General features: G+C 40.4%; 1 protein-coding gene across 1 annotated transcript in view; it reads left to right on the top strand.

Moving 5' to 3' along the window:
* The window catches only part of LIX1 (limb and CNS expressed 1), a 45220-nt gene extending 35186 nt beyond the window's left edge, over positions 1-10034 (top strand). The window contains exons 5-7 of the mRNA XM_026454254.2: positions 6210-6279; positions 7474-7551; positions 9623-10034. Coding sequence (XP_026310039.1) covers positions 6210-6279; positions 7474-7551; positions 9623-9910 — 436 coding nt within the window. The 3' untranslated portion in view covers positions 9911-10034. The remainder of the gene's footprint in view (positions 1-6209; positions 6280-7473; positions 7552-9622) is intronic.
* The last annotated feature ends 13667 nt before the right edge of the window (positions 10035-23701 follow it).

Raw genomic sequence — 23701 nt, 5'->3', positions numbered from 1 at the left:
TTTTCAAGTCCTATAACTTCTGAAAGTTCCTGCAGTGCATATTAAACAAAATCCTCCTTGGGTCTGATTTTCTCTTAAACAAGTTCTGTCACCTCCTATCATCAATGAAATAAAAAAAAAAAATTAACAATCTGTAACTCTTTTTCATCCACTGCCAACAAATGATAACAAGAGCTGAGGAACTATATTACCTATTATTTCTAAAATATATTGTTATGTTAGTAACAACAATAGTAATAACAGCTGACACTTATGGATGTTTACTTTGGCCCATGCTTAGCATTTAACAAATAGTATCATAATTTAACACTCACAATAACTGTATGAGGTAAATAATATTGTTACCCTCATGTTATCATTGAAGCTGGGGTTCAGGATCAGGCAGTCTAATCTCTGAGCTCACACATCTGACTATTATTCTATATCAGGCTAGACAGATAGAATTTTTGGAGTGATTGGACATGAAATGTGCTTCCCTTTAAAAAACTTAACTCCAATGCAGTTAAACATCCATACACGTGCAATGCTGGTAGGAATCGGAATGCAATATGACAAAAAGACTTCACCCTTAGAAATTCTGGTTTTTTTTTTTTTTTTTTTTTTTTTTGAGACGGAGTCTCGCTCTGTGGCCCAGGCTGGAGGGCAGTGGTGCGATCTCGGCTCACTGCAAGCTCCGCCTTCTGAGTTCACACCATTCTCCTGCCTCAGCCTCCCAAGTAGCTGGGACTACAGGCGCCTGCCGCCACGCCTGGCTAATTATTTGTATTTTTAGTAGAGACAGGGTTTCACTATGTTAGCCAGGATAGTCTTGATCTCCTGACCTTGTGATCCACCCGCCTTGGCCTCCCAAAGTGCTAGTATTACAGGTGTGAGCCACCGCACCTGGCCTTAGTCATCCAGTTTTATTCTTAAGTGGCCATGGTCTTACTGACCTTTGACGTAGCCTGTCTTGGTTAGGAAGCAACAAGGTATCCTTTAAGCCTAGTGGATGGTGCACATGTCAGCTCAGTGGCTGTGACCCAGACTCTGCAGTGGGTTGGCCAGTTCGAGCCTGGCTCTTTTCCTTACCTCAAAATCTATTTCCTCGTTTGGGTGTAAATCAGGGAGAATAACAGTACCTTCCTCACAGTGCTATTGTGAGGATTAAATGGGATGATATGGGTAGAGTCCAGAAGAGTGCCTGGGGTATAATGAATGCTCAGTGAAAATGAACAACCATTATTATATGTATTTCTGAAGGAGTCTTTGCTTGAAATGCCAGAGGCTACTGGATGGATTCCATTGACAACTCTGTCTAACCTAGCTCTATTTGAACCTGCACAAAATGGTTCAGGGCCCCTATTGTAGGATAAAAGAGTCGATCTGTAAAAGGTCCTTTTTTTCATAACAATCTAAAACTAAACAGAGGAATAATACTTTTAAAAAGAGGTATTTTTTCAAGAGAAAGAATATAAACTGTAAAAAATCATACAGACCTATGTGTGAAGTCTGCTCTGCCACTCGCCATCTGTGAGCTTGTCCACTTTGAGACTCAGTTTTCTCATCTATAAAACAGGAATAATAATGCCCATTTTGTAGAATTTTTGTGGGATTTAAGTAGTGTAACATTTATAAAGCATCTGGCATAATGCTTCCCCAAGCAGGAATTTCATTTAATACCTGTTCCCCCTCCAAATCATATTGTAGTTCTTTTATTATGGAATGAACATTGCCTGCTCCAGTACACAGTAGCTTGTATGTGATTTAGCGCTATTTTTGGAAAAATTAAGAATGATTTTGAATGTGATTGGTTTAGTCTGCCAAAGATGGGGGAAGGTGAGATTAAAAAAAAATTCTTAAAATTCCTTCCAAGTACTATGAAAGGCTCTACTCAACCCTCTTTTAGTAATACTTTAATTGTTTTGCTATAGGCTAGGTGTTTTCTATGTGGTCTGTAGTAAGGTATTTAAATTTGTGAAATAATAATTTGAATCCTACTGTGGACATGCTTCATAAATTCTCCTAAAGGAGTCTGGGTACAGGATGGAGACAAAGGAAAAGGAAGATGTGAGGGCAGGGAAAATCCAAACTCCCTTCCCCGGTAGGGATACTAGCAACCCAGGAGGAGGGCCTGTGGAGCGCATCCCTTTTCCTTCCACCAGCCCTAGCTTGCCTGCTGGGACCTGGCACATTCCTTAGTGGCCTGGGTTAAATGCTTCCGCTTGTGTCTACACATAATGGGAATTGCCCACAGACCTGGACTGTTTCTGCAGCCAACACAGCAATTCAGTACCCCTGGTGGGTAATAGATGTGTGTTTGTATCTAGCTATGGATGACTCTACCATGTAAAAACAAGCTGGTGTCTCCAGACTGCCCTCGGGCTTTCGCGAGGCGGGAGGCGGGTGGGGGCGTCCTGCAGCCAGCACTCAGAGGAAACATGATAGGCCTCTGCTTACCTTCACTTCGTGGGAGGGAAGCCGGGATGCCTGTTTTGAGGTAGCTTTGCCACAGAGAAAATCGCCTGCTGTTTGCGGGAAAGGCTGGGAGCAGCACTAGTCACTGGGTCTTGTCAAGGTCAGATTCTAGGCAGACGTTGACTGAAGCTGGTTAATATATTTATTCTGAAGCCTAATGCAATCCAAGGAAGAGTTGTTTATTTACATCTGCTAAATTTTCCAGGTCGCCTTTTAAAACCTCATCCCATAAACAAATTTCCTCTTAAATCCATTCTCTTGGGTGGGGAGATGGTGCCCACCTGTTTTTCAAGTTCTCCATTTACAGTGTTTGTTTTTCTTATTTCTGATGAATCACAGAGCCAAACCTGTCTCCTAGAAAGAGTTCCAAAGAAAAGCAGTGAGCATTTTCTCTCTACCAAGTAGCTGAAAAGCCAAACATTGTTTCTAACAGAGGCAACACCAGGAAAGGCTGTGAGGACAGAGCCCCGTTGTTGTCTGTTTAAATGAAATGAATGACAAAATAAACCAGGAAAGCTGCAGAGTGAGAGCTGCAACCGAAATTTTCCCCGTAAGAGGAAAGAAAATACACAGCTTGATTCTTTGTTCTATATTAAATTTACTCTGCTGGTCAGGACCAGCTAGATAATTTGCCAGGCCCAGTGCAAAATGAAAATCTAGGGGCCCTTGTTCAAAAATTACCAAGAATTTCAAGACAGCAGAGCACTAAACAAAGCAGGGGCCCTGTACAGCTGCGCAGACTTCTTGCCCATGAAGCTGGGCTTGCCCTGAGACAGAGCCACAAGAAGAGATCAGACAAGGGCTAGGCAAGTGAGGCATTTGTCTTGGGTACAAAATTGAAAGGGATGCATAAAAACTTCATAATCAAGATGAATAATATTATAATGCATTATTTTTAAACTCAAAATTCATGCAAAAAATTCACGATAAACAAAATATCAGAATTATAAATAAAAGACCATGAATATGTATAATTGGCCCCACTCACTTTAAATCTTGCCTCACCTGCCTCACCTTATGGGGCTAACTTGTTTTTCTGTTGGTCTAGGCGGGCCCCTCAGGCTTCCAAATTACCCCACAAACCAAACACCACACCCCAGAAGACTTCAGTGAGGAGTATGACAGATCCTACAGGAAAAGACAACACTGATTTCCTTTATTTAAAAAAAAAAATTGTATATATTCTTTTTTTTTTTTTTTTTTCTGAGACAGGAGTCTTGCTATTTTGCCCAGGCTGGGCACAAGCTCATACTCTTCCTGCCTCAGCCTCCCAAGTAGCTGGGACTACAGGCACATTCCACGGCACCTGGCTACACTAACTTCCTTTAGAGTAACAGACCTTCTCCAGGTAGAATACGAGCCAGCAAACACCAGGCAGCAAAGAATCATGGGGAAACTGGCAAGCAGAACTCCACAGCAGCCCTCTCCTTCCCACTCTGCAATCATGCAAGGATTTCCAACGGAATCAGTCAGAGGCATGCAAAGATTTTCTGGAGTTGAGCCAAGAGCTCAAATAGTTTTGGGAAAATTTGAAGAGAGTGAATTTGGTCTTATGAGGGGAAATAAAGAAGTGAGACAGAAAATATGTGAAAATATTTAAATATACTTTATAAAATGATGGCAAGATGAATATCTCTACAGAGGACAAAAACTAGATGGGGATATAACGTACGAAGTTGGAAAGGAGGTCATCTTCCCTAGGGAATTTTAAGAACAAGAGCAACACTGAGGAAGAGACAGTTGTGTTACTGGAGAGGAAAAAAAAAAGCTGCTTCGTGACGAGATAGAAATTTAGACAAACCAGAGGTGGTGAGGAGGTTGGCCTTCATCCTGGAGACAAAAACAGTTCAAGTCTCTTTGGGGACATTTTTGAAAGATGAAGGTTGTCAAGGGGCATGAGAAAGGGTTTTAGTTCTGTTCACAGAAGAGCTGTGAATTCTAAAGTCTTAGGAGATTTTCAGGGTGGAATGATAGTCGCTTATGGGGCGGGGAGAGCAGTTAGTCTATAGATAAGACAGAGAGCCCAGAAGACCCCAGAGGAAGAAGAATATGTTTCTAAGACAACAATTATCAGAGGATGGAATTAAGAGCCCTATTAGCCATAGGCTGTTTCTCAAACTGGGCCACAAGGATACAAGAACAATGCCAAGATAGCTAGCTATAGGAAGCCACAAAATAAATCCCATATGTGTCTGAGTTCTCAACTTTACGTAAAGATTTAGGGTGGTGGGGGTCAGATGGAGGAGTGGAGTCTCACTCACTTGCCCAGGCTGGAGTGTGGTGTCACGATGGTAGCTCACGGAACTCTCCGTCTCCCAGGTTCAAACAATTCTCCTGCCTCAGCCTCCCAAGTAGCTGGGATTACAGGCAGCCACCACCACACCTGGCTAATTTTTGTGTTTTTTAGTAGAAACAGGTTTTCGCCATTTTGCCCAGGCTGGTCTCCATCTCCTGACCTCAAGTGATCCGCCTGCCTCAGCCTCCCAAGTGCTGGGATTATAGGCGTGAGCCACCACACCTGGCCAATATTTATTTTCTCTTTTCTAAAAATGGACATATACAATCAAATACAAAATTTGAGTGGATTTTTATAAGACATAAAACCAAAAAATTTTTCTTATTTACAAATATTGTCACTCCTGTTACATCATAGAGACTGGTTCCCAAATATTAAAAAAAACTTCGTATTCATTTTTATGGCTTCAAAATATTCAGTGAGTTGATTTGTTAGTGTGGTAGGAAGGGCAACACAAATTTGTCCTCCTCAGCCACTGAGGCTACTTTGATGGAAAGCCAGAGAAGAGAACAGAAGTGACAGTCAGATTGGACAGGATTTGATTTCTAGAACAAAGCACTCTCACTTTTTCAACTTTGCATAGTGATGCGATGAAGTGAAAATCTGAACAAGGGCAGGAAGATATGGAGGAGAGGGGCCAGGAGGGGGCAGCATCCCTGGGCACCGGACCCAGGATCCTGTGCAGACAGGGAGGTCTCCATCTGGGGCAGAAGGAGCAGCTCAGCTGGTATTCATGAGTGTTTTAATTAGCAGACACAAGTGGTTTTGCTTTTACTGAGGTGTCTGTGGGCTCTTAAGAGTGCTTACTGTGCAGTGAACTTAGACAAAATGCCAAACTGGATCTCTGACAGAAAAGAAGAAAAACATTTCATTCTAATGGCAATTTTAGACATGAGAGAAGTGCTATTTGCTCTTCTAATAATCTGATAGCTTTAAAATTTACCAAATAATTTTAAGATGCCTAAAACCTGACTATGAGTCTCCTGATTTTCATACGAGAACCTCTTCCCAAGCAAGCAGATGTAAAGACAGTTAATTAAAGTCAGCTTTTTTGTTTTGTTTTAAGAGAGAAAATATTATGTTGCCCAGGCTGGTCTCAAACTATTGGGCTCAATGAATTCTCCTGCCTCAGCCTCCCAAGTTGCTAGGACTATAGGCACACACCACCGTGCCCAGCTAAAAGCTTTTTTGAATGAGCAGTAAGACATCTGTCTATGTTAAGTTTTTATAACTATTTTTAAGACATGAAAGCTCCTTAATTGTACAGAGTTATTTTTCAATAATTTCAATAACTGCAGGCTATTAATCCACAATACATGTATCTCTGACAAAAAAAAAAAAAAAACTATATATGAAATGCAAATAATTTCAGTGGAAAACTTCTCATTGTAACCGCATTAGGAAAATGAAAATCTTCTGTATATTTATACACCTTAGCTTTACCTTGATATCACAAAAGGCAAGGAAATGATGGTGCTGATAGTCTGAATGCTATGCTCAGCCCTGGCCCTTGGATTTGGAAACCATGGGTGAGTTTTAATGTCAATACAACCTTATTGTCTATATTTCAAGGCATTTTTCTTGACTGAATTTATACATTTAGGAGTATTGAACAGTTTCTGTAGTTTGTTCATTATATGTTTTATATTGACAAAAGACAAAATTATAATAAATTTAGTTTAACAATCTAGCTGACTTTTACTTGCAATTTTTGAATTGGGTAACACCTCCTTCTGTAAAACAGAATGAGTGTTCCGATGGGCTGAGCAGAGGAAGTTGGCTTTAGGCAGAAAAGGGCTGAAGAAGGAAGAAACAGAGGACAAAAATGGATTGGTCATTTCATAGTTGCTTCTCTTGTAAAGATTATAGCAGTGGGGACTTCTTTATTATGCTGGCTAAAACTGGCTTGTTTGGGGATTTGGGTATATTTATTTTTGGGCTTAAATTTTTGAGAATTAAATTGTTTTCTTTAAGATATAACATAGGCACATGATTCAAAACTCAGTAAGTTTTGCAAAATAATGTCACAAGAAGGTCTCCCTCCTACTCCTGTCCTCCAGGCATTCCTCTGGCATTCCAGAGACAGCTAACGTTACTAGATCATTTTGTATCTTACTAGAACTCTTCTAGGCATTTACAAGCAAACATGTATATAGCAATCTTCTTAATCAAATAGCACACATTACACACTGTTGTGTATCTTGCTTTTATTTTAACACATCATAGAATTCTTTCTATTTAAACTTCTGGAACATTCTCATCCTTTCTTTGTGATTGCAAAGTGTTCAGTAGTATAGATATATCATACTTTAGCCATTCCTTTAAAAGTGACCATTTAAGATGCTCTCAGTCTCCAGCAATTTTTAAAAATGATACAATGGAAAACCTTGCCTATACACTATTTCTCAGATGTCCTGGTATATTTAAATAACTTCTTGAGTGTAGAACTGTTCAGTGTATTATTTTTAATGCTGAAAGACATTTGTCAAATTTTTAGTCATTTCATTACACAAGTAATGTAATGCTATGGATATAGCAAAGGAGGGAGAGAAGAATGTTTCAGAAGCCTGGGGACCCTAGGCTTGGGAAAGTCCCAAAGTGTTGTGACAATATTGTGTATTCTGTTTCCTGATATATTTGGGAATTAAGAGTTATACCCTGCTCAGTTCTCACCAATGCACATTTCTGATTTGGGACCAATGATAGTTGTCTGGGTTTTGTAGGAGCTGATGACCATTTTCCAACTATTGCACTGGAATGGAAGCCTAAAAGCCCTTCGTGAAACAAAGTGTTCCCGACAGGTAAGATTTTCTAATCAAGTCTGAGTTCGTGTTACATGAACTAAGCAGGTGGCTCATCATCTTCCTAGGAGATTTCCTTTATTTGGATTTTTCCGAATATAAATTTGGTACCTTATTTATTAAGAGCAGAGGACACATGAAGAAATATATGGAACAACCCCACTGAGTCAGGGACTGACCAAATATACACACTAAAAAGAACGTGGGCACAGGACTGATTTAGGTACCTGTACTGAATGCAAACCAAAAGGATCATAAAGGCAGACAGCTTCTAAAGAAAATCCTGGATCTGCTCCATATGCCTCCCCTGCCTCCTTGGAATGTGTGCCCTCTTGCACCTTCTGATGCAGAAACTTGAAAATGCAATGCTTCTGAAACCTCGTTGCTGGAGAGTGGCCAAGTTGGTGGCAGGACAAGAGTATTTCCTACTCCTGCCAAAAGTCCCCAGTAAACAACAGAAATGATTATAAACTCTGACAAGCCGGCATTTAATCACCCCCATGTTTTTGGTTTAGAAGTTTCTTCTTTATTTTTCAGAGACACGGTCTCACTATTTCTTTGTTATTTATGAGAAGCACCCTTCCCCCTTTTTAAATAGCTAATGTAAACCCCCTCCTGTGTATTTAATGGTTTTCACCTGCTGTTCTTCAAGATTTATCCTTCCTCTACCCACCGTTAGAATGTGAAAGATGGTAGTTTATTTCTGAGAATTTCCTAGTAGGAATTTGTATGAGGAAGAAAGCCTCTAGGAGTCAGCAAGGAAAGGGTGGGTATAAGGAGCTTTCCATGCATTGCAGCCCCTGGAGATTTTAGTTGTTTTTTGCTTAGAAAGTCTAGGTTTCAGTTGTCAAAGATGGAAAAGAAATGAGTAGCTGACAATGGCTTTGGTTTTTTTTTTCTTTGCCTTTGATTTTACAAAAGGCCTTTGAAATATGCTGGTTGGGTTATAAACACTTTTCCATGATTGTTTTTAATTTGTTAAGGTCATAAATGCATACCATATGTTCTTGAAAATAAAAATAAGCAATGCATTCGCTCCACATGATCAACTCTGCATATGATGTATTATGTATTGACAAATTTTTCACACAAGAATTGACAGGCAGTAACTAATTTTTAATTATTTGCAAAAGTATAAGACAATGTACCATGAAGGTATCATTATGATATCAATAATGGAGATATCTACCTTCCATCATACATTTCTAAACTCCCTTCTGTATTTACTGTGAGACAGTTGGACCGTCTCCCATGTGCTAATACCACAGTTGATTCTCCTGGTTTCTTTTTCTTTTTTTTTTTTTTGAGACGGATTCCCGCTCTGTGGCCCAGGCTGGAGTGCAGTGGCCGGATCTCAGCTCACTGCAAGCTCTGCCTCCCGGGTTTACACCATTCTCCTGCCTCAGCCTCCTGAGTAGCTGGGACTACAGGCGCCCGCCACCTCGCCCGGCTAGTTTTTTTTTGTATTTTTTAGTAGAGACGGGGGTCTCACCGTGTTAGCCAGGATGGTCTCGATCTCCTGACCTCGTGATCCGCCCGTCTTGGCCTCCCAAAGTGCTGGGATTACAGGCTTGAGCCACCGCGCCCGGCCGATTCTCCTGGTTTCTAAATGATACTCTGAGATGCCCTTAACTAAGAGCTTCCTGCTTTCTTCAGTGGATTTGACCAAATGCCATTCTGCCCAAATCCCTCTGTAGAGCTACTTCCCTCTCTTTCCAAAGGAAGTAATGCTGGGCAACAGGTTTCAATGAGTAAATGAGGTCATATTCATAGCAGTTGTTGTGGGAATATATTTTCAGTGAATGGCTTGTATTTCTAGAGGTGGCAGAGCTGTGTTTGGTGAACATTATCAAGTCATTCCTGGTGATGTGTTTTGACTCAACCTGGAGTGGTGTGCTTTGCTACGCCAACTTAGCCCTTCATTTCCTTTACAGAAATAAACCAGTGGGTTTTTTTTTTCAGTTTTTGAACATGAGAGAGGTTGGGGGACGTGGGAAGCAGGGGGAGGCATGTGGACAGATTTCTTTGTTGCTCTTTATTGACACCCTGGACTTTGTTTCTTGGCCCCCAGGAAGTCATCTCCTACTATTCTCAGTATTCTCTAGATGAAAAGATGCGCAGCCACATGGCCCTAGACTGGATCATGAAGGAGCGGGAGTCACCAGGAATTGTCTCTCAAGAGCTACGAATGGCTCTGAGGCAGTTGGAGGAAGCCAGGAAAGCAGGACAAGAACTACGGTTTTACAAAGAAAAGAAAGAAATCTTGAGCTTAGCCCTGACTCAGATCTGCAGTGACCCTGACACTTCCTCACCCAGTGATGACCAGCTGAGTCTTACAGCCCTGTGTGGCTATCACTAGCAAGGCCAAGCCCCGGGTGCCCTTAGAGATGGCAGAGGCCAGACCCTGACATTAGGAATCTCAGTGCAGAGGTCCTCAGAGGCTCTGGCATCTCTAGTTACTACTGGAAGGTTCTCCTAACCCTTTCCACACATTCCATTTACAGAGTATGAGAGTTGTAGGACCCTTACAAGACCCAACAAGCCATTCAATGCATTTTTTTCCATCACACTCTCAATAGTTCCAGCTCAGGATGAAAGGATAGACACAAAACTGTTCGAAAAACATTTCCAGGCCTGGCTCCAACCTAAAGCCTGATTGACATGTGCCTTGCTAGATTATATATGTTGTTTCAAAGAATAGTCCAATATAGCATCCCCCAAAAGAACAGCAGCTAGAACTAGGTAAAGTAGCATGATAGCAATTTTAAAAAATACTTAGGTTTAAATAAATAATACGGATTGTTTTAAAAAATATGTAAGGATCAGCGTCTCTTTCTAAGCTTTGTAAGCTAAGCAATAGTTTATGTCCCACTAGATACACTGCAAAGATACAGTGGGGATTTTATCTGGGCATCTCACCATCAAAGATCTTGAAATAGTAATAGTATGAAAATACTAGATAAAATTAATGTTTAAAATGCTTTTGTAATAATAATTTTTTAAAACCTACGCTCTTCCATATATGGGGATAAATATCACCTAGAAAAGTAGCCTCACTCTTATTCCTCAAGAATATCCAACTTTTATGAGTCTTGCAATCAATAATGTTCATTTTTAATTTGCAAATAGATAACCTGAACTAATTTGTTCTTATTTTTTGCCACTGCAAACATATATCTACAGGGAGAAAAATTAATGGCATTTCAAAGGTTAAAACATTTTGAAAAATTATTAGCATGTGACAAAGAATGCTTGCATTTGATTAGTTTCACTAGCATTTGAAAGAAGAACTCTTTAGCTCTTTTTGTTATTCAAGAGCATAAGGAACCGGTAGCTCAAATGTAGTATCATTATTAAGTTTAAGTCACTGGAATCTTCTTTAAAGGAGGGATAAGACATTGCCATCTCTAATTGACTCATCTATATGGGTCAATCAACTGATCAGAAAATAAAATTTTTTTTTTTGTTTTTAGTAGAGATGGTATTTCATCATGTTGCCCAGGCTGGTCTTGAACTCCTAGGCTCAAGCAATCTGCCTGCCTCTGCCTCCCAAAGTGCTGAGATTACAGGCGTGAGCCACCATGGCTGGCCTAAACTAATTTTTAGATAGTTCCTGGTCACTCAAATTTAAGAATGTCAGCAATGTCAATTTTAAATGCTCATAGGTATTTCCTTATCTATAACATGAAAATGATTATTCTGCATTTTATCCAATAGTCCAAATTAAAGAAAATATTTTTCTCAATTTAAAATAATTTCTTTTTCTTTTGTTTATGCAAGTGCATACATGCTTCACTGAAAGCAAAACCATTATAATTACATTAAAGTTTATAAAATAAGATATTTTAACCTCATATCTAATAAGTATGTACAAAGGTAACTATCACTCCTTAAATTCACGTGAAAACTACTGTAACTGATCATGTATTTTGGAATTAGACTTGATAATAGAAGATTATCATGTATCACATATCTCACACCAGGGGAACATTTAGCTACATAATTGTCCCACTTTAATATCTTTTAAAGGTAATAGTAATTTTTGACACATTTTATTTTAAAATATTATTTAAACAAAAGTTACATTCCTCTCCACAATGAGGCTAAATGTCACCTAGGAAAGAACTTTATTCCCTTATATTCCTGAAAAGGAATCAGAATTAACATTTTTATGTTGAATAAATTTTAAAATTTAGGAAACATTCTGTTTAATTTTTTTCATAAAGCCATTACTCTTTACATTGCCATTTCCAAAAAGCCACAATTTCCCATGTTGGATGTGATTAAAGTTAGACACACCTTTACTGCATTTGCAGCCTTTGACAATGACTTCCTCAAACTGACACCATCTTAATTAGATGCAGGGACAGGGATCAGATGGTATGATATCAAATTTACTTTCTGTCCTACAAGTTAAAAACTGTACCCATTCTGTAAATTGAAAATAGAGGTTTTCCCTTGGCCACTGTCATTTTTTCCTGACTGGTCAAAACTGCCCATTCTTCTTGGAATGGTATGGAAGCTTCAGCAAAAGACATAAAAGTCAGAATCTTTGCTGGTTCCTTGAATGCTCATTTGATAGTAAATCAATTTCAGCTGAGACATAAGGGCTGTCCGTACATCATATAAACATCTTTATAGCCTAGAGAAAAGAAGGTTGAAGAGCAAAGCAGATTTTTTTTTTTCCTTTTCTATATCTCGTTCTGAACACACTGTGATAAAGGGGACGAGAGTGGAAGATTCCCTATTTAAACACATGAAGCTCTGGATCCTAGCCTTTTTTGGTTATAAACCCTTTGAGAATCTGATAAAAGCTATGGATCATCTCCTAGGAAAATCGAACAAAACATATATATTCACGTTACACAGTTCCAGAATATATGGACCCCCCAAAGACCATGGATTGCCCTAGGGGATCCTCAGATTCTTATTTAGAACTGTTGATTTTGAACACAACATACAGTGTCAAGGTTTACATCAGTGATCCACCATAACTCAGACATAGCCCAGGTAGCCTGTTTCTAACACAACTGTCATAATTCTGAAATCCAAAATTGCACTGTGTTTGACAGGAGTTAGTTTAATTTCCACAAAATCCAAATTTACAGTATTATTGTTTTTTAAAAAGCAGTTTAGAGCAAACTAGTCGCTAAACTCGGGTGAATGGGACAAAAAGTACAGATTTAATAAAGTCGTGCCTCTAATGTTCAGAATTTGGTTGTCTCTTTGTTCAAAGCTATAGTTCACTCCTATTTTTGCTGTTAAATTTATTTACCTATTTCTAGAAAAGGAAAATAATTAAACCATAGATATTCCTGAAATGCTGTACCTGTATCAACTATGAATCTGATCAGCTAAGTCTCCGGAAAAAGAGAATCAAAAGGATAAAGGTTTAACACTTTTCTGTTTCTTTAGAGAAAGTTTTCAAAGCCAGAGGTGGTGGTGTAGTTGACTTTATCTCTAGCTGAGATGCTTTAGAGAATTCTGAGTTTTATCATGCCATGCCTTTCTTTTTATCCAAAGGACAAAAGAAGCCAGACTAAGAATATTTTTATACTATATTCGAAGGTAAACATTAGTTAAGATGTTATCTCTTATATATTGTTGATTTTTTTGTTGGTTTGCCTTACAGAAATGCAAATATCAAGATTTCTTCTATAGTGTCCATCCTTAAAGGTAACATTAAGATTGTTTTTAGCCAAGGCTCTAGGAAAATGAAAATCCTTCTCCTTATAACAGTGGTTCTCCATTTTGACTGCACATTAGAAATACCCAAGGAACCTTAAAAAACCCTAAATATCCAGATTGTACCCAAACCAATTAAATCAGGCTCTGGGAGTGGAGCGTAGGCATCAGTATTTTCTAAAGCTCCCCAGGCAGTTCTAACACGCAGAAGGTTGATAACCACCGGTTGCTCCAGAAGTACTGGCTCAGAGGTCTATGCCTAACCACTGTGAACTATTACTCCACTTGACCTTGACCTCAGACTCAAATGTGGAGCTCCTCTGAGCTGGGTAGAAGCACATTTTTTTGCTTGGATAAGAGGTCTCTCTTGGAACCCAGGACTAAAGCAGGGCAAGTACACACACATGTGCATACATGCACAAACACCCCTCATCTGAGCAGGAGAGCCAGATTCTGCCCCAGGGTCCAAGCTCTCTTTCTCAAATATGATAGATAACTATCTGCACCAGAATCGTATCGGTTACTTATTTAAAAATACAACTTCCTAGGCTGCACCTTAGACCTTGCAACCAAATTCCAGGAGAGGGTCTGGATTATGTACCACTTCACCAGGTGTTTCTGATCACACTTCAGCTTGAGATCTTCTGGGTTAAAGCTACCTAACACATCCTTTACTGGGCAGCAGAGCCCTGGCTTCTACAGAGAGAGCACAGAAAGGAATAAGGGAGTGTGTGAAAGGTTACCTCTCCACCCCTCCTGGAAGCTAGAGAGAAGAAGGGGCAAAAAGATGTGTTGCATTTACCTCTCAAATGAGCAGCACCTGCTCTTTGATCACTTTGGCCCCAACATTTGGTATTACTTTTAATCCCTTTCCTAGAAATCATAAAAATACCTATCAGCTCATGGTTAAAGTCATGTTTTAATATCTAACTAAGTCCCGGGTAACACTTTCCTCCTTGGAGCAAAGTAGGTGGTGAAAAAGGCAAGCAGAAGCTTCTTTTGAGAGCTGTTGATTCTCTAGTGTTGTTGCTTCCCAAGCAAAAGTCCCAGATTACCACCTATTTATAGGCACTTCCCAATTCTAGCCCCAACTGGGCTCCACATGTCCATTTGTAAGTCAGTTCAACTGTGAGGATAATACATTTTTCTGTAGGATCAAGGTCATAAATGGTGATAAGTTTCCCAGACCAGCCTATAGAGGCCATAGAGTGCCTAAAACATTGACTGTGGGGCATAACGAAGCTCTGGGTTGTGAGTGGGCAGAGGAAGTAGCACAAGGAGCAGCTGTGAGTTTAGGGCATCATATGGAAACACCTCCCTGGAGCGTGTTTCTCAGTTTCAGACTGGTTCTCCAGACACTCCCTTTATTTTTTCTTTGTCCCCTCACAGACTAACTTGCCAACGCCCCACCTACTCCCATGACCTATTGCCTTTTCTGATCATGGCTTCTTCTACTTTTGACTTGCTAAGGAAAGATGATTTTTTTTTTTTTTCCTGTGTTTCCTACAAAACTTTGGAAGTGTCTGAGTTAGTACCACTAGAAACAGGAACATTCAGGTGACCTGAAAAGGGCAGCCACTAAGCCTCTTCTCAGAGCCTATTTTCACTAGGGTCTGCAGGGAAAGACATGAGCACACAAGGCAAAACTGTGTGGGACAGGCCAATCATGGAGCCTGACCCAGTCACCCAGACCTCTGAGGTTCTTGCTTGTCTGTTGTTGGCTTCATGTGATGTTGCCCTGTCCTGATCACAGCTAGCTACCCCATAGGCCAGCCAGTGATTCTGGGTAATTTGGCTCAAAACCACAAACTGGATCAATCAGTCTGTCCTCTCAGGATGTGAACTTAAAAGCACAGAAGGAACTGGCCAGTTAGAGTTCAGAGCTGAAGTGGGAAGAGTCTGTCCATGAGAGCTGTGATCTCTGCAGGTGGAAGGGATGAAAAAGCAGGAACCATGAGTCAGCAAAGGAAGCTGATCAATAGAAGGGGAAGAAGCTGCTTGGTGTTGAGAGCAGATGCAGAGAAAGGCAGAGACAGGAGACGATGAGGCCCAGGAGGGCATGATGATGAGGAGGAATTGCTGGCCCATGTGCCCTGCAATAACCTTTCCTTGGTTGCAAGGATCACATACCTCACAACCAAAGAAATCTCACTGTATTAGCCCATTTTCACGCTGCTGATAAAGACATGCCTGAAACTGGGCAATTTACAGAAGAAAGAGGTTTAATGAACTTATAGTTCCTCATGCCTGGGGAGGCCTCACAATCATGGTGGAAGGCAAGGAGGAGCAAGTCACATCTTACATAGATGGCAGCAGGAAAAGAGAGAGAGCTTGTGCTGAGAAACTTCCATTTTTAAAACTATCAGCTCTTGTGAGACTTATTCACTATCACAAAAACAGCAGGGGAAAGACCTGCCCCCATGATTCAATTATCTCCCACAGGGTCCCTCCCATAACATGTGGGAATTATGGGAGCTACAAGATGAGAATTGGGTGGGGACACAGAGCCAAACCATATCACCCACCTTACTCATTTCAGAGCAAAGCCACATTTTATTATTCTAGTCTTTTCAACCTAAGAAAAGACCAAAAACGATGACACGAGGAGGACCTTCTTCAAGCAATAGAAATGCTGCGGAGAAAACTAGATTTAGGACTGATACAGGGTTAACTTTCTCCTTACCCACTGCCCCCTCACTCCAGTGTTAGGTCTCATGCTGGTCAGGAGTTCTCCCCAACTCTGAAATAAACACATGTATTATGTGCTAACCATACGGTCCTTGCTCCACACGTAGAAATTCCTGTTTTCTCACTTTCCACAGGAGGTCTGACTACAGGGGGAAAATATAACTCTGTTTTTACAGAGATAGAATTCATAGCCTTACTATTTGTTGTCTTCTTCAAAAATTAATCACCTTGGGAAATAAATAACATGTTCTGACCACACTCAAGAGTGCTGTCTTTGCCAAAGACATTCCTGTCACTAACTCCTCCTTGAGAATATCCCCCTGATATTAGTTCACTTTAACAATAGGCACATGCCTGTCATCCTCTGGAAGGCCACCCTGCCTCTAGTAGAACAGCTACAGCAGAAGGAGAACTTAAGCACAAACATTAAATGGACCATTCAAATAGTGCTGAGAGTTTCTCTTTTCTTTTTATGTGCCTTCTTCTCTTGCACCATTCTATTTGGTTATGCCACTGAACATTTTCGTTTCTATTCTTTGATTCCTACCAAACCATTACACTGTGCTTTGAAATAATATGCTACAGATGTTCCATATTCTATACCAGCCCTTGTGTCCCACACCCCTTCTCTCTATATATATCCCCTCTGCCTACCAAGAAAGGGGTAGGCACTGAACAATAAAGAAAAGGGACATAAAAAGAGCAAAGCTCACATGGTGCCCATGTACTGGTTAAGTTCTTATTTTTCTCAGTGGGGTTGGCAAATGATGTCTCGAACCAATATGTCATTAAATGAATCAGATCCTTCACCTTCACAATAGATGCTACAGATGCCTTGACAAAATTCACTTGATCCCACAAGAGAGCCAAGGCATACAGCTGTGCCTCCTCTCTGTCATTACAGAAGTACAGTTTGTAGCAAAGGTGAAATTTTAAATCTGTTAGCACCAAGGAACAAAGACAACTGTGAGAGTTTCCTTCCCCCTCTTCTCCCCTGGTTTCCCGTGATACAAATGAGCCTGACATTCTGATTAATTAGACTTTAAGCATTTAAAAGAAAATACATTTCTGTATGCAGGAAAGTTATTCTAGTTTGCCCAAGTAATTAAAAGAGAAAGCTTCAGCACTATAATACCTGAGCAGTTCAAACTGAGTAAACCCTGATACAGGAAAACCTGTCTGATGAGAAAGATTTTCTTCCTGTTGGCAAAGGAAGTGTATTTCTCTGGGGCAGATTTAATTACTTTATGCAAATATCATCAGCAAAGTATGCAATGCCACTATGCTCTCTGCCCAATAATCTATATCATCTCCCCTGTTTAATATCCAAATTGTTGGTATGTGTATGTGTATATACAGTCATGGACTGCACAATGACCTTCCAGTCAATGTCAAACCACATATATGCCAGTGGCACCATAAGAGTATAACGGAGTTGAGAAACTTCCATCACCTATGGAAGTCACAGCCATAATAACTTCATTAGCACAATGCATTACTCCCATATTTGTGGTGATGCTGGTATAAACGAACCTACCTTATAAACTGTATAAAGTAAAAAAAGTTACAGTAAGCTAAAGTTAATTTATTATTGAAGAAAGAAAAATTTGTGTTTATAGTGTAACCTAAGTGGACAGTGTTCATAAAGTATACAGTAGGGTAATGTCCTAGGCCTTCACATTCACTCACCGCTCAATCACCAACTCACCCAGGGCATCTTCTAGTCCCCATGCATGTTATGTGCCCTATACAGGTGCACCAGTTTTTATCTTTTACACCATATTTTTACTGTACCTTTTCTATGTTTACATACACAAATACCAACTATTGTGTTACAATTGCCTATAGTATTCAGTACAACATGCTATACAGGTTTGTAGCCTAGGGACAATAGGCTATACCACCTAGGTTTGTGTAAGCCTACTCTACGATGTTTGCAAAATGACAAAATCCCAGAATTCTCCCCTTCATTAAGCAATGCATTACTATCTCTTTTCTTTCCTCCACAACTCTCTCCCTCTCTTTCTACATATAGAAGTAGATGTAGGAGAGAATTTACCACCTGGACACTTGAAGGAATTAATTAGGTTTATAAAGATGGAGATGATTATAAAAGACATATTTAGATCAAATTGAAAACAATCTACTTCAGTGAACCATAGATTAATGAGGGAGGAAAGTTAAGCAGCAAATATGATCAAGTAATCCTCTACAGCTGAAAACTGCAATCTCATAAAACATTAACTCAGACAGTGAGCTAATTGAATGATATAATAAAAATGCTTGTTATCTTTCATCAGAGTCTACTTAAATTTTTTCTTTTTCTTTCTTTCTTTTTTTTTTTTTTGAGACGGAGTCTCGCTGTGTCTGCCAGACTGGAGTGCGGTGGTGCGATCTCGGCTCACTGCAAGCTCCACCTCCCGGGTTCACGCCATTCTCCTGCCTCAGCCTCCCCTTAGTAGCTGGGACTACAGGTGCCTGCCACCACGCCTAGCTAATTTTTTGTATTTTTAGTAGAGACAGGGTTTTACCGTGTTAGCCAGGACGGTCTCGATCTCCTGACCTCGTGATCCACCTGCCTCAGCCTCCCAAAGTGCTGGGATTACAGGCATGTGCCACCATGCCCGGCCATTTTTTTCTTTTTCTTGTACTTCATTATTTTATCTTTTTAAAATTTATTTTTAATTTTAATTTTAATTTTAATTTTAATTTTAATTTTTTTTGTGTGAGACAGGGTCTTACTCTGTGGCCCAGGCTGGAGTACAGTGATGCAATTTTGTCTTACTACAACCTCTGCCTCCCGGGTTTAGTTAATCCTCCCACCTCAGCCTCCTGAGTAGCTGGGACTACAGGCGTGCACCACAACACCTGACTAACTTTTTGTAGAGATGAGGTTGCCCAGGCTGTTCTCAAATTCCTTGGCCTTCTAAAATGCTGGGATTACAGGCATGAGCCACTCCACCTAGCCACATTTTCTTAATTCCACACAATTAGAAGTTCTAATGTGAATCATTTTACATAACCTTGGTATGTCCCTGTCCTTCTGCCCAACTAAATTGTGACATAATCACTCTATCACTTGTTAATTGTGACAAATTTATATTCCACAATGTACATTTTAAATTGTCTAATTTATTTTACTTGTAAAATACATTTTACCAAAAAACCTCACCCACATATGCTTTTATCTGGATTCCTAATTTTAAAGATATCTGCAGAGTCATTTTACATTTGTCCAGTTTTATACAGCCAAATCAGAGATGTAATAGTAGATTGTCATCAACAGGTTTTGAGAATAAAATCAAATTCCAATAATAAACATAGTTGAACAAATGGAGTTCTCTATGGAAAATATTCTTGTAAACGTTGTTATCACAAACTTATTCTAATCCCAAACTTGTAAGATAAGAGTCACTAGAATTACTAATACATACCTTTCCATTTTACTGGGAGTCTGTCACCCTTTCCTAGCAAACAGACTTGGACAAAAACTCAGGTTTATGATGATAAGAGAGAGAAAGAATAATAATTTAACTTAAATTTTGGTATGCAATAGGTATGTCAGATATTTGTTGACCTTTTCTGATCTACATGATAAGATGTCAGTCATGGCTGCCCCAGAAATGATCTACTTAAAGCCACTGTGTCAATATTTCCCCTCCTTCAAAGTTCTTCATTGACAGGAACCAAAGTCGGTGGCCTCTGTCTTCAATTATTTTGAGGCTTATAATTTTCTGTTTCTACTTTAACTGTGTGACTTGGATGAGTCTATTAAGATCTATTATTACTGTTATTATCACTTGTAAAATAAGGATATTTTGCTGTCTTCCTATGCAGCAAGTACTATTCTAAGGACTTTACGTATATTTATGACACACTTACTTTGAAAAACCCTGTGAGGTAGGAACTATTATTATCTCTAGTTTATAAATGAGAAAATAGAGTCAGAGAGGTTAAGTAGATTGCCCAAAGACACACGGCAAGGAAGTTAAAACCATCTATTTTCACTGTGCAGATCTGAGTACAAATGCTTTGTCATCAATGGTTAATTCAGTAGTTTTTGGACTTTAATGAAGCTGAGAATCACCTGAGGATCCTTTAAAAACACATCCTGTGATGCAGTAGGTCTGGAGTAGGGCCCCGAAAATGTATTTCTAACAACTTCCCAAGTGACACTGATGCTTCTGGTCTGAGGATCATATTTAGAGAAAGAATATCGTCAACCATGTCCTCGTCAAATTCATAGCTCTGGGCTGCATCGTGGCACACGGGCCATGTTATTAGTTGTCTCACACATGTGTAAGACGTAGAAGAAATAACACAAGATGCCTGTGAGGATTTGATGCGATCATCTGAGTCTTGCTCTGACAATTATTAACATTTAGTTGCCCATTAAAATTCTTTGGAATCCTAGGACTTCGTTGCTTGTCTCCTGTCAAATTCACTCCCCATCACCAATGGAGAGCAGCAGAGTTACTTAATCATTTCAGTCTTTTTCCATTCATTTCACACAGCTGTACTCAAAAACACAGGAGACCTAGAAGCCGATATGGAAATGCGCTTCTGCTCCTCTGGGAGACATTTTTAGCTAGAAAGCTACTGATCTAACTTCAGATCCTCAAGACAATTACCCAGGAGCTGCTGTTGGATAACAAGTGAGCATTTGAAGCATGCACACAAGAGAAAGAAAGCATTTTACACAAACACAAGAGCTTCATGGGCCTATGTGATCAGGCCTAAGCACACTAAAATATCTTTTCCTAATAAATACTCATTGAGCTAAGCACTTTGCTACATGATTTCAAATTAAATGTCATATTTTAATTCTCACAACTGTCCTGTGAGATAACTTTCTCATCCCTGTTTCATAGATAAAAAAAATTGAGGCTTGAGAATTTTACATGACTTACCCAATGTCACATAGATGACATGAAATAGATCTGGGATTTGGCTCCCAGCCCAGTGTGTTCTCTCCATTATATAACTCTGATGTTATGTTAGTCTACACAGGAGCCAAGGTAAAGCCATACTTACCTGGGATTGCATTCCTGCTCTTAAATTTAATGGTTATATAACCTTGGGCAAGTTGTTTAAATTTTCTAAGACTTAGTTTTCCAATATAAGTGCAGAAAAGGCATGTCTAGGAAGGATGAGAGAAGGAAGTGATATCTGAGCTGAGTCTTCAAAGATAAACAGGAACTTTCAAGATAGACTTTTGGGTGGGGCAGGTTAAGAAAAGTGTACCAATGGGAACAACTGTGCAAAGACATGGAGTTGGAAGAGAGCATGGAGCTTCAGGAAATAACAAATATTTCAGGGGTGCTCACTCATGAATTTCTGCTCTACAAATTGTGAGCCCATGAAAACAAAAATCTCCATCTCCTAGCTCAGTATCTAATCCATTGTCAGTACTTCATAGCACAGAATAGGTGTTTCAGAAATAATGGTTGAATGAAATAAACGAGTAGGTGAATGAAAATAGTTAATATTTGCAGCTAAACTAGAGGAAGATCATTGGTCATGTACTGGTTAGGCTGAGTGGCTTAAACAACAGAAATTTATTTTCTCAAAGTTCAAGAGGTGGAGAAGTCTAAGATGAAGGTGCCAGTAGATTTGGGTTTTGGTGAGGTCTCTCTTCCTGGCTTACAAATGGTCACCTTCTACGTGGAGACAGGAAGCTTTGGTATCTCTTGCTATTATTATAAGGGCAGTCATCCCACGATAGAAGCTCCATGCTCATGCCCTCAGCTCAATCTAATTTACCCCTCAAAAGCCCTACCTCCCTATAGCATAACATTGAGTATAGGGCTTCAACATATGGATTTTGAGGGGACACAAACATTCAGTCCATGACAGAGACTTAATTTCCTTGTCTACATTCAAGATACACTATCTCCTTCTTCTTATGTGTGGATTAGGCTTTATATTCTGTACCTCACTCCAGATACCACATCTTGGGGATAAAAATATCACAGAGGGCGGAGCAAGATGGCCGAATAGGAACAGCTCCAGTCTCCAACTCCCGGCGCGAGTGACACAGAAGACCGGTGATTTCTGCATTTTCAACGGAGGTACTGGGGTCATCTCACTGGGGAGTGCCTGACAATCCGTGCTGGTCAGCTGCTGCAGCCCGACCAGCGAGAGCTGAAGCAGGGCGAGGCATTGCCTCACCTGGGAAGCGCAAGGGGGAAGGGAATCCCTTTTCCTAGCCAGGCGAACTGAGACACACAACACCTGGAAGATCGGGTAATTCCCACCCCAATACTGCGCTTTAAGGAAACGGGCACACCAGGAGACTATACCCACACCTGGCCGGGAGGGTCCCACGGCCACGGAGCCTCCCTCATTGCTAGCACAGCAGTCTGTGATCTAACCACAAGGCAGCAGCGAGGCTGGGGGAGGGGCGCCCACCATTGCTGAGGCTTAAGTAGGTAAACAAAGCCGCTGGGAAGCTCGAACTGGGTGGAGCTCACAGCAGCTCAAGGAAACCTGCCTGTCTCTGTAGACTCCACCTCTGGGGACAGGGCACAGCTAAAAAAACAACAGGGGAAGCAGCAGAGGCCTGTGCAGACCTGAACGACGCTGTCTGACAGCTTTGAAGAGGGCAGTGGATCTCCCAACACGGAGGTTGAGATCTGAGAACGGACAGACTGCCTGCTCAAGTGGGTCCCTGACCCCTGAGTAGCCTAACTGGGAGACATCCCCCACTAGGGGCAGTCTGACACCCCACACCTCGCAGGGTGGAGTACACCCCTGAGAGGAAGCTTCCAAAGTAAGAATCAGACAGGTACACTCCCTGTTCAGCAATATTCTATCTTCTGCAACCTCTGCTGCTGATACCCAGGCAAACAGGGTCTGGAGTGGACCTCAAGCAATCTCCAACAGACCTACAGCTGAAGGTCCTGACTATTAGAAGGAAAACTATCAAACAGGAAGAACACCTATACCAAAACCCCATCAGTACATCACCATCATCAAAGACCAGAAGCAGATAAAACCACAAAGATGGGGAAGAAGCAGGGCAGAAAAGCTGGAAATTCAAAAAATAAGAGCACATCTCCCCCTGCAAAGGAGAGCAGCTCATCGCCAGCAATGGATCAAAGCTGGTCAGAGAATGACTTTGACGAGATGAGAGAAGAAAGCTTCAGTCCATCAAACTTCTCAGAGCTAAAGAAGGAATTACGTACCCAGCGCAAAGAAACTAAATATCTTGAAAAAAGAGTGGAAGAATTGATAGCTAGAATAATTAATGCAGAGAAGGTCATAAATGAAATGACAGAGATGAAAACCATGACACGAGAAATACGTGACAAATCCACAAGCTTCAGTAACTGACTTGATCAACTGGAAGAAAGAGTATCAGCGATTGAGGATCAAATGAATGAAATGAAGTGAGAAGAGAAACCAAAAGAAAAAAGAAGAAAAAGAAATGAACAAAGCCTGCAAGAAGTATGGGATTATGTAAAAAGACCAAATCTACGTCTGATTGGGGTGCCTGAAAGTGAGGGGGAAAATGGAACCAAGTTGGAAAACATCTTCAGGATATCATCCAGGAGAACTTCCCCAACCTAGTAGGGCAGGCCAACATTCAAATTCAGGAAATACAGAGAACGCCACAAAGATACTCCTCGAGAAGAGTAACTCCAAGACACATAATTGCCAGATTCACCAAAGTTGAAATGAAGGAAAAAATCTTAAGGGCAGCCAGAGAGAAAGGTCGGGTTACCCACAAAGGGAAGCCCATCAGACTGACAGCAGATCTCTCGGCAGAAACTCT

Source organism: Piliocolobus tephrosceles, chromosome 4 (genome assembly GCF_002776525.5).
Source record: "Piliocolobus tephrosceles isolate RC106 chromosome 4, ASM277652v3, whole genome shotgun sequence".
In the NCBI taxonomy this organism is placed as follows: Eukaryota; Metazoa; Chordata; class Mammalia; order Primates; family Cercopithecidae; genus Piliocolobus; species Piliocolobus tephrosceles.
Note: the sequence above shows the minus strand (reverse complement) of the source record. Positions and strands in the feature narration are given on the sequence as shown.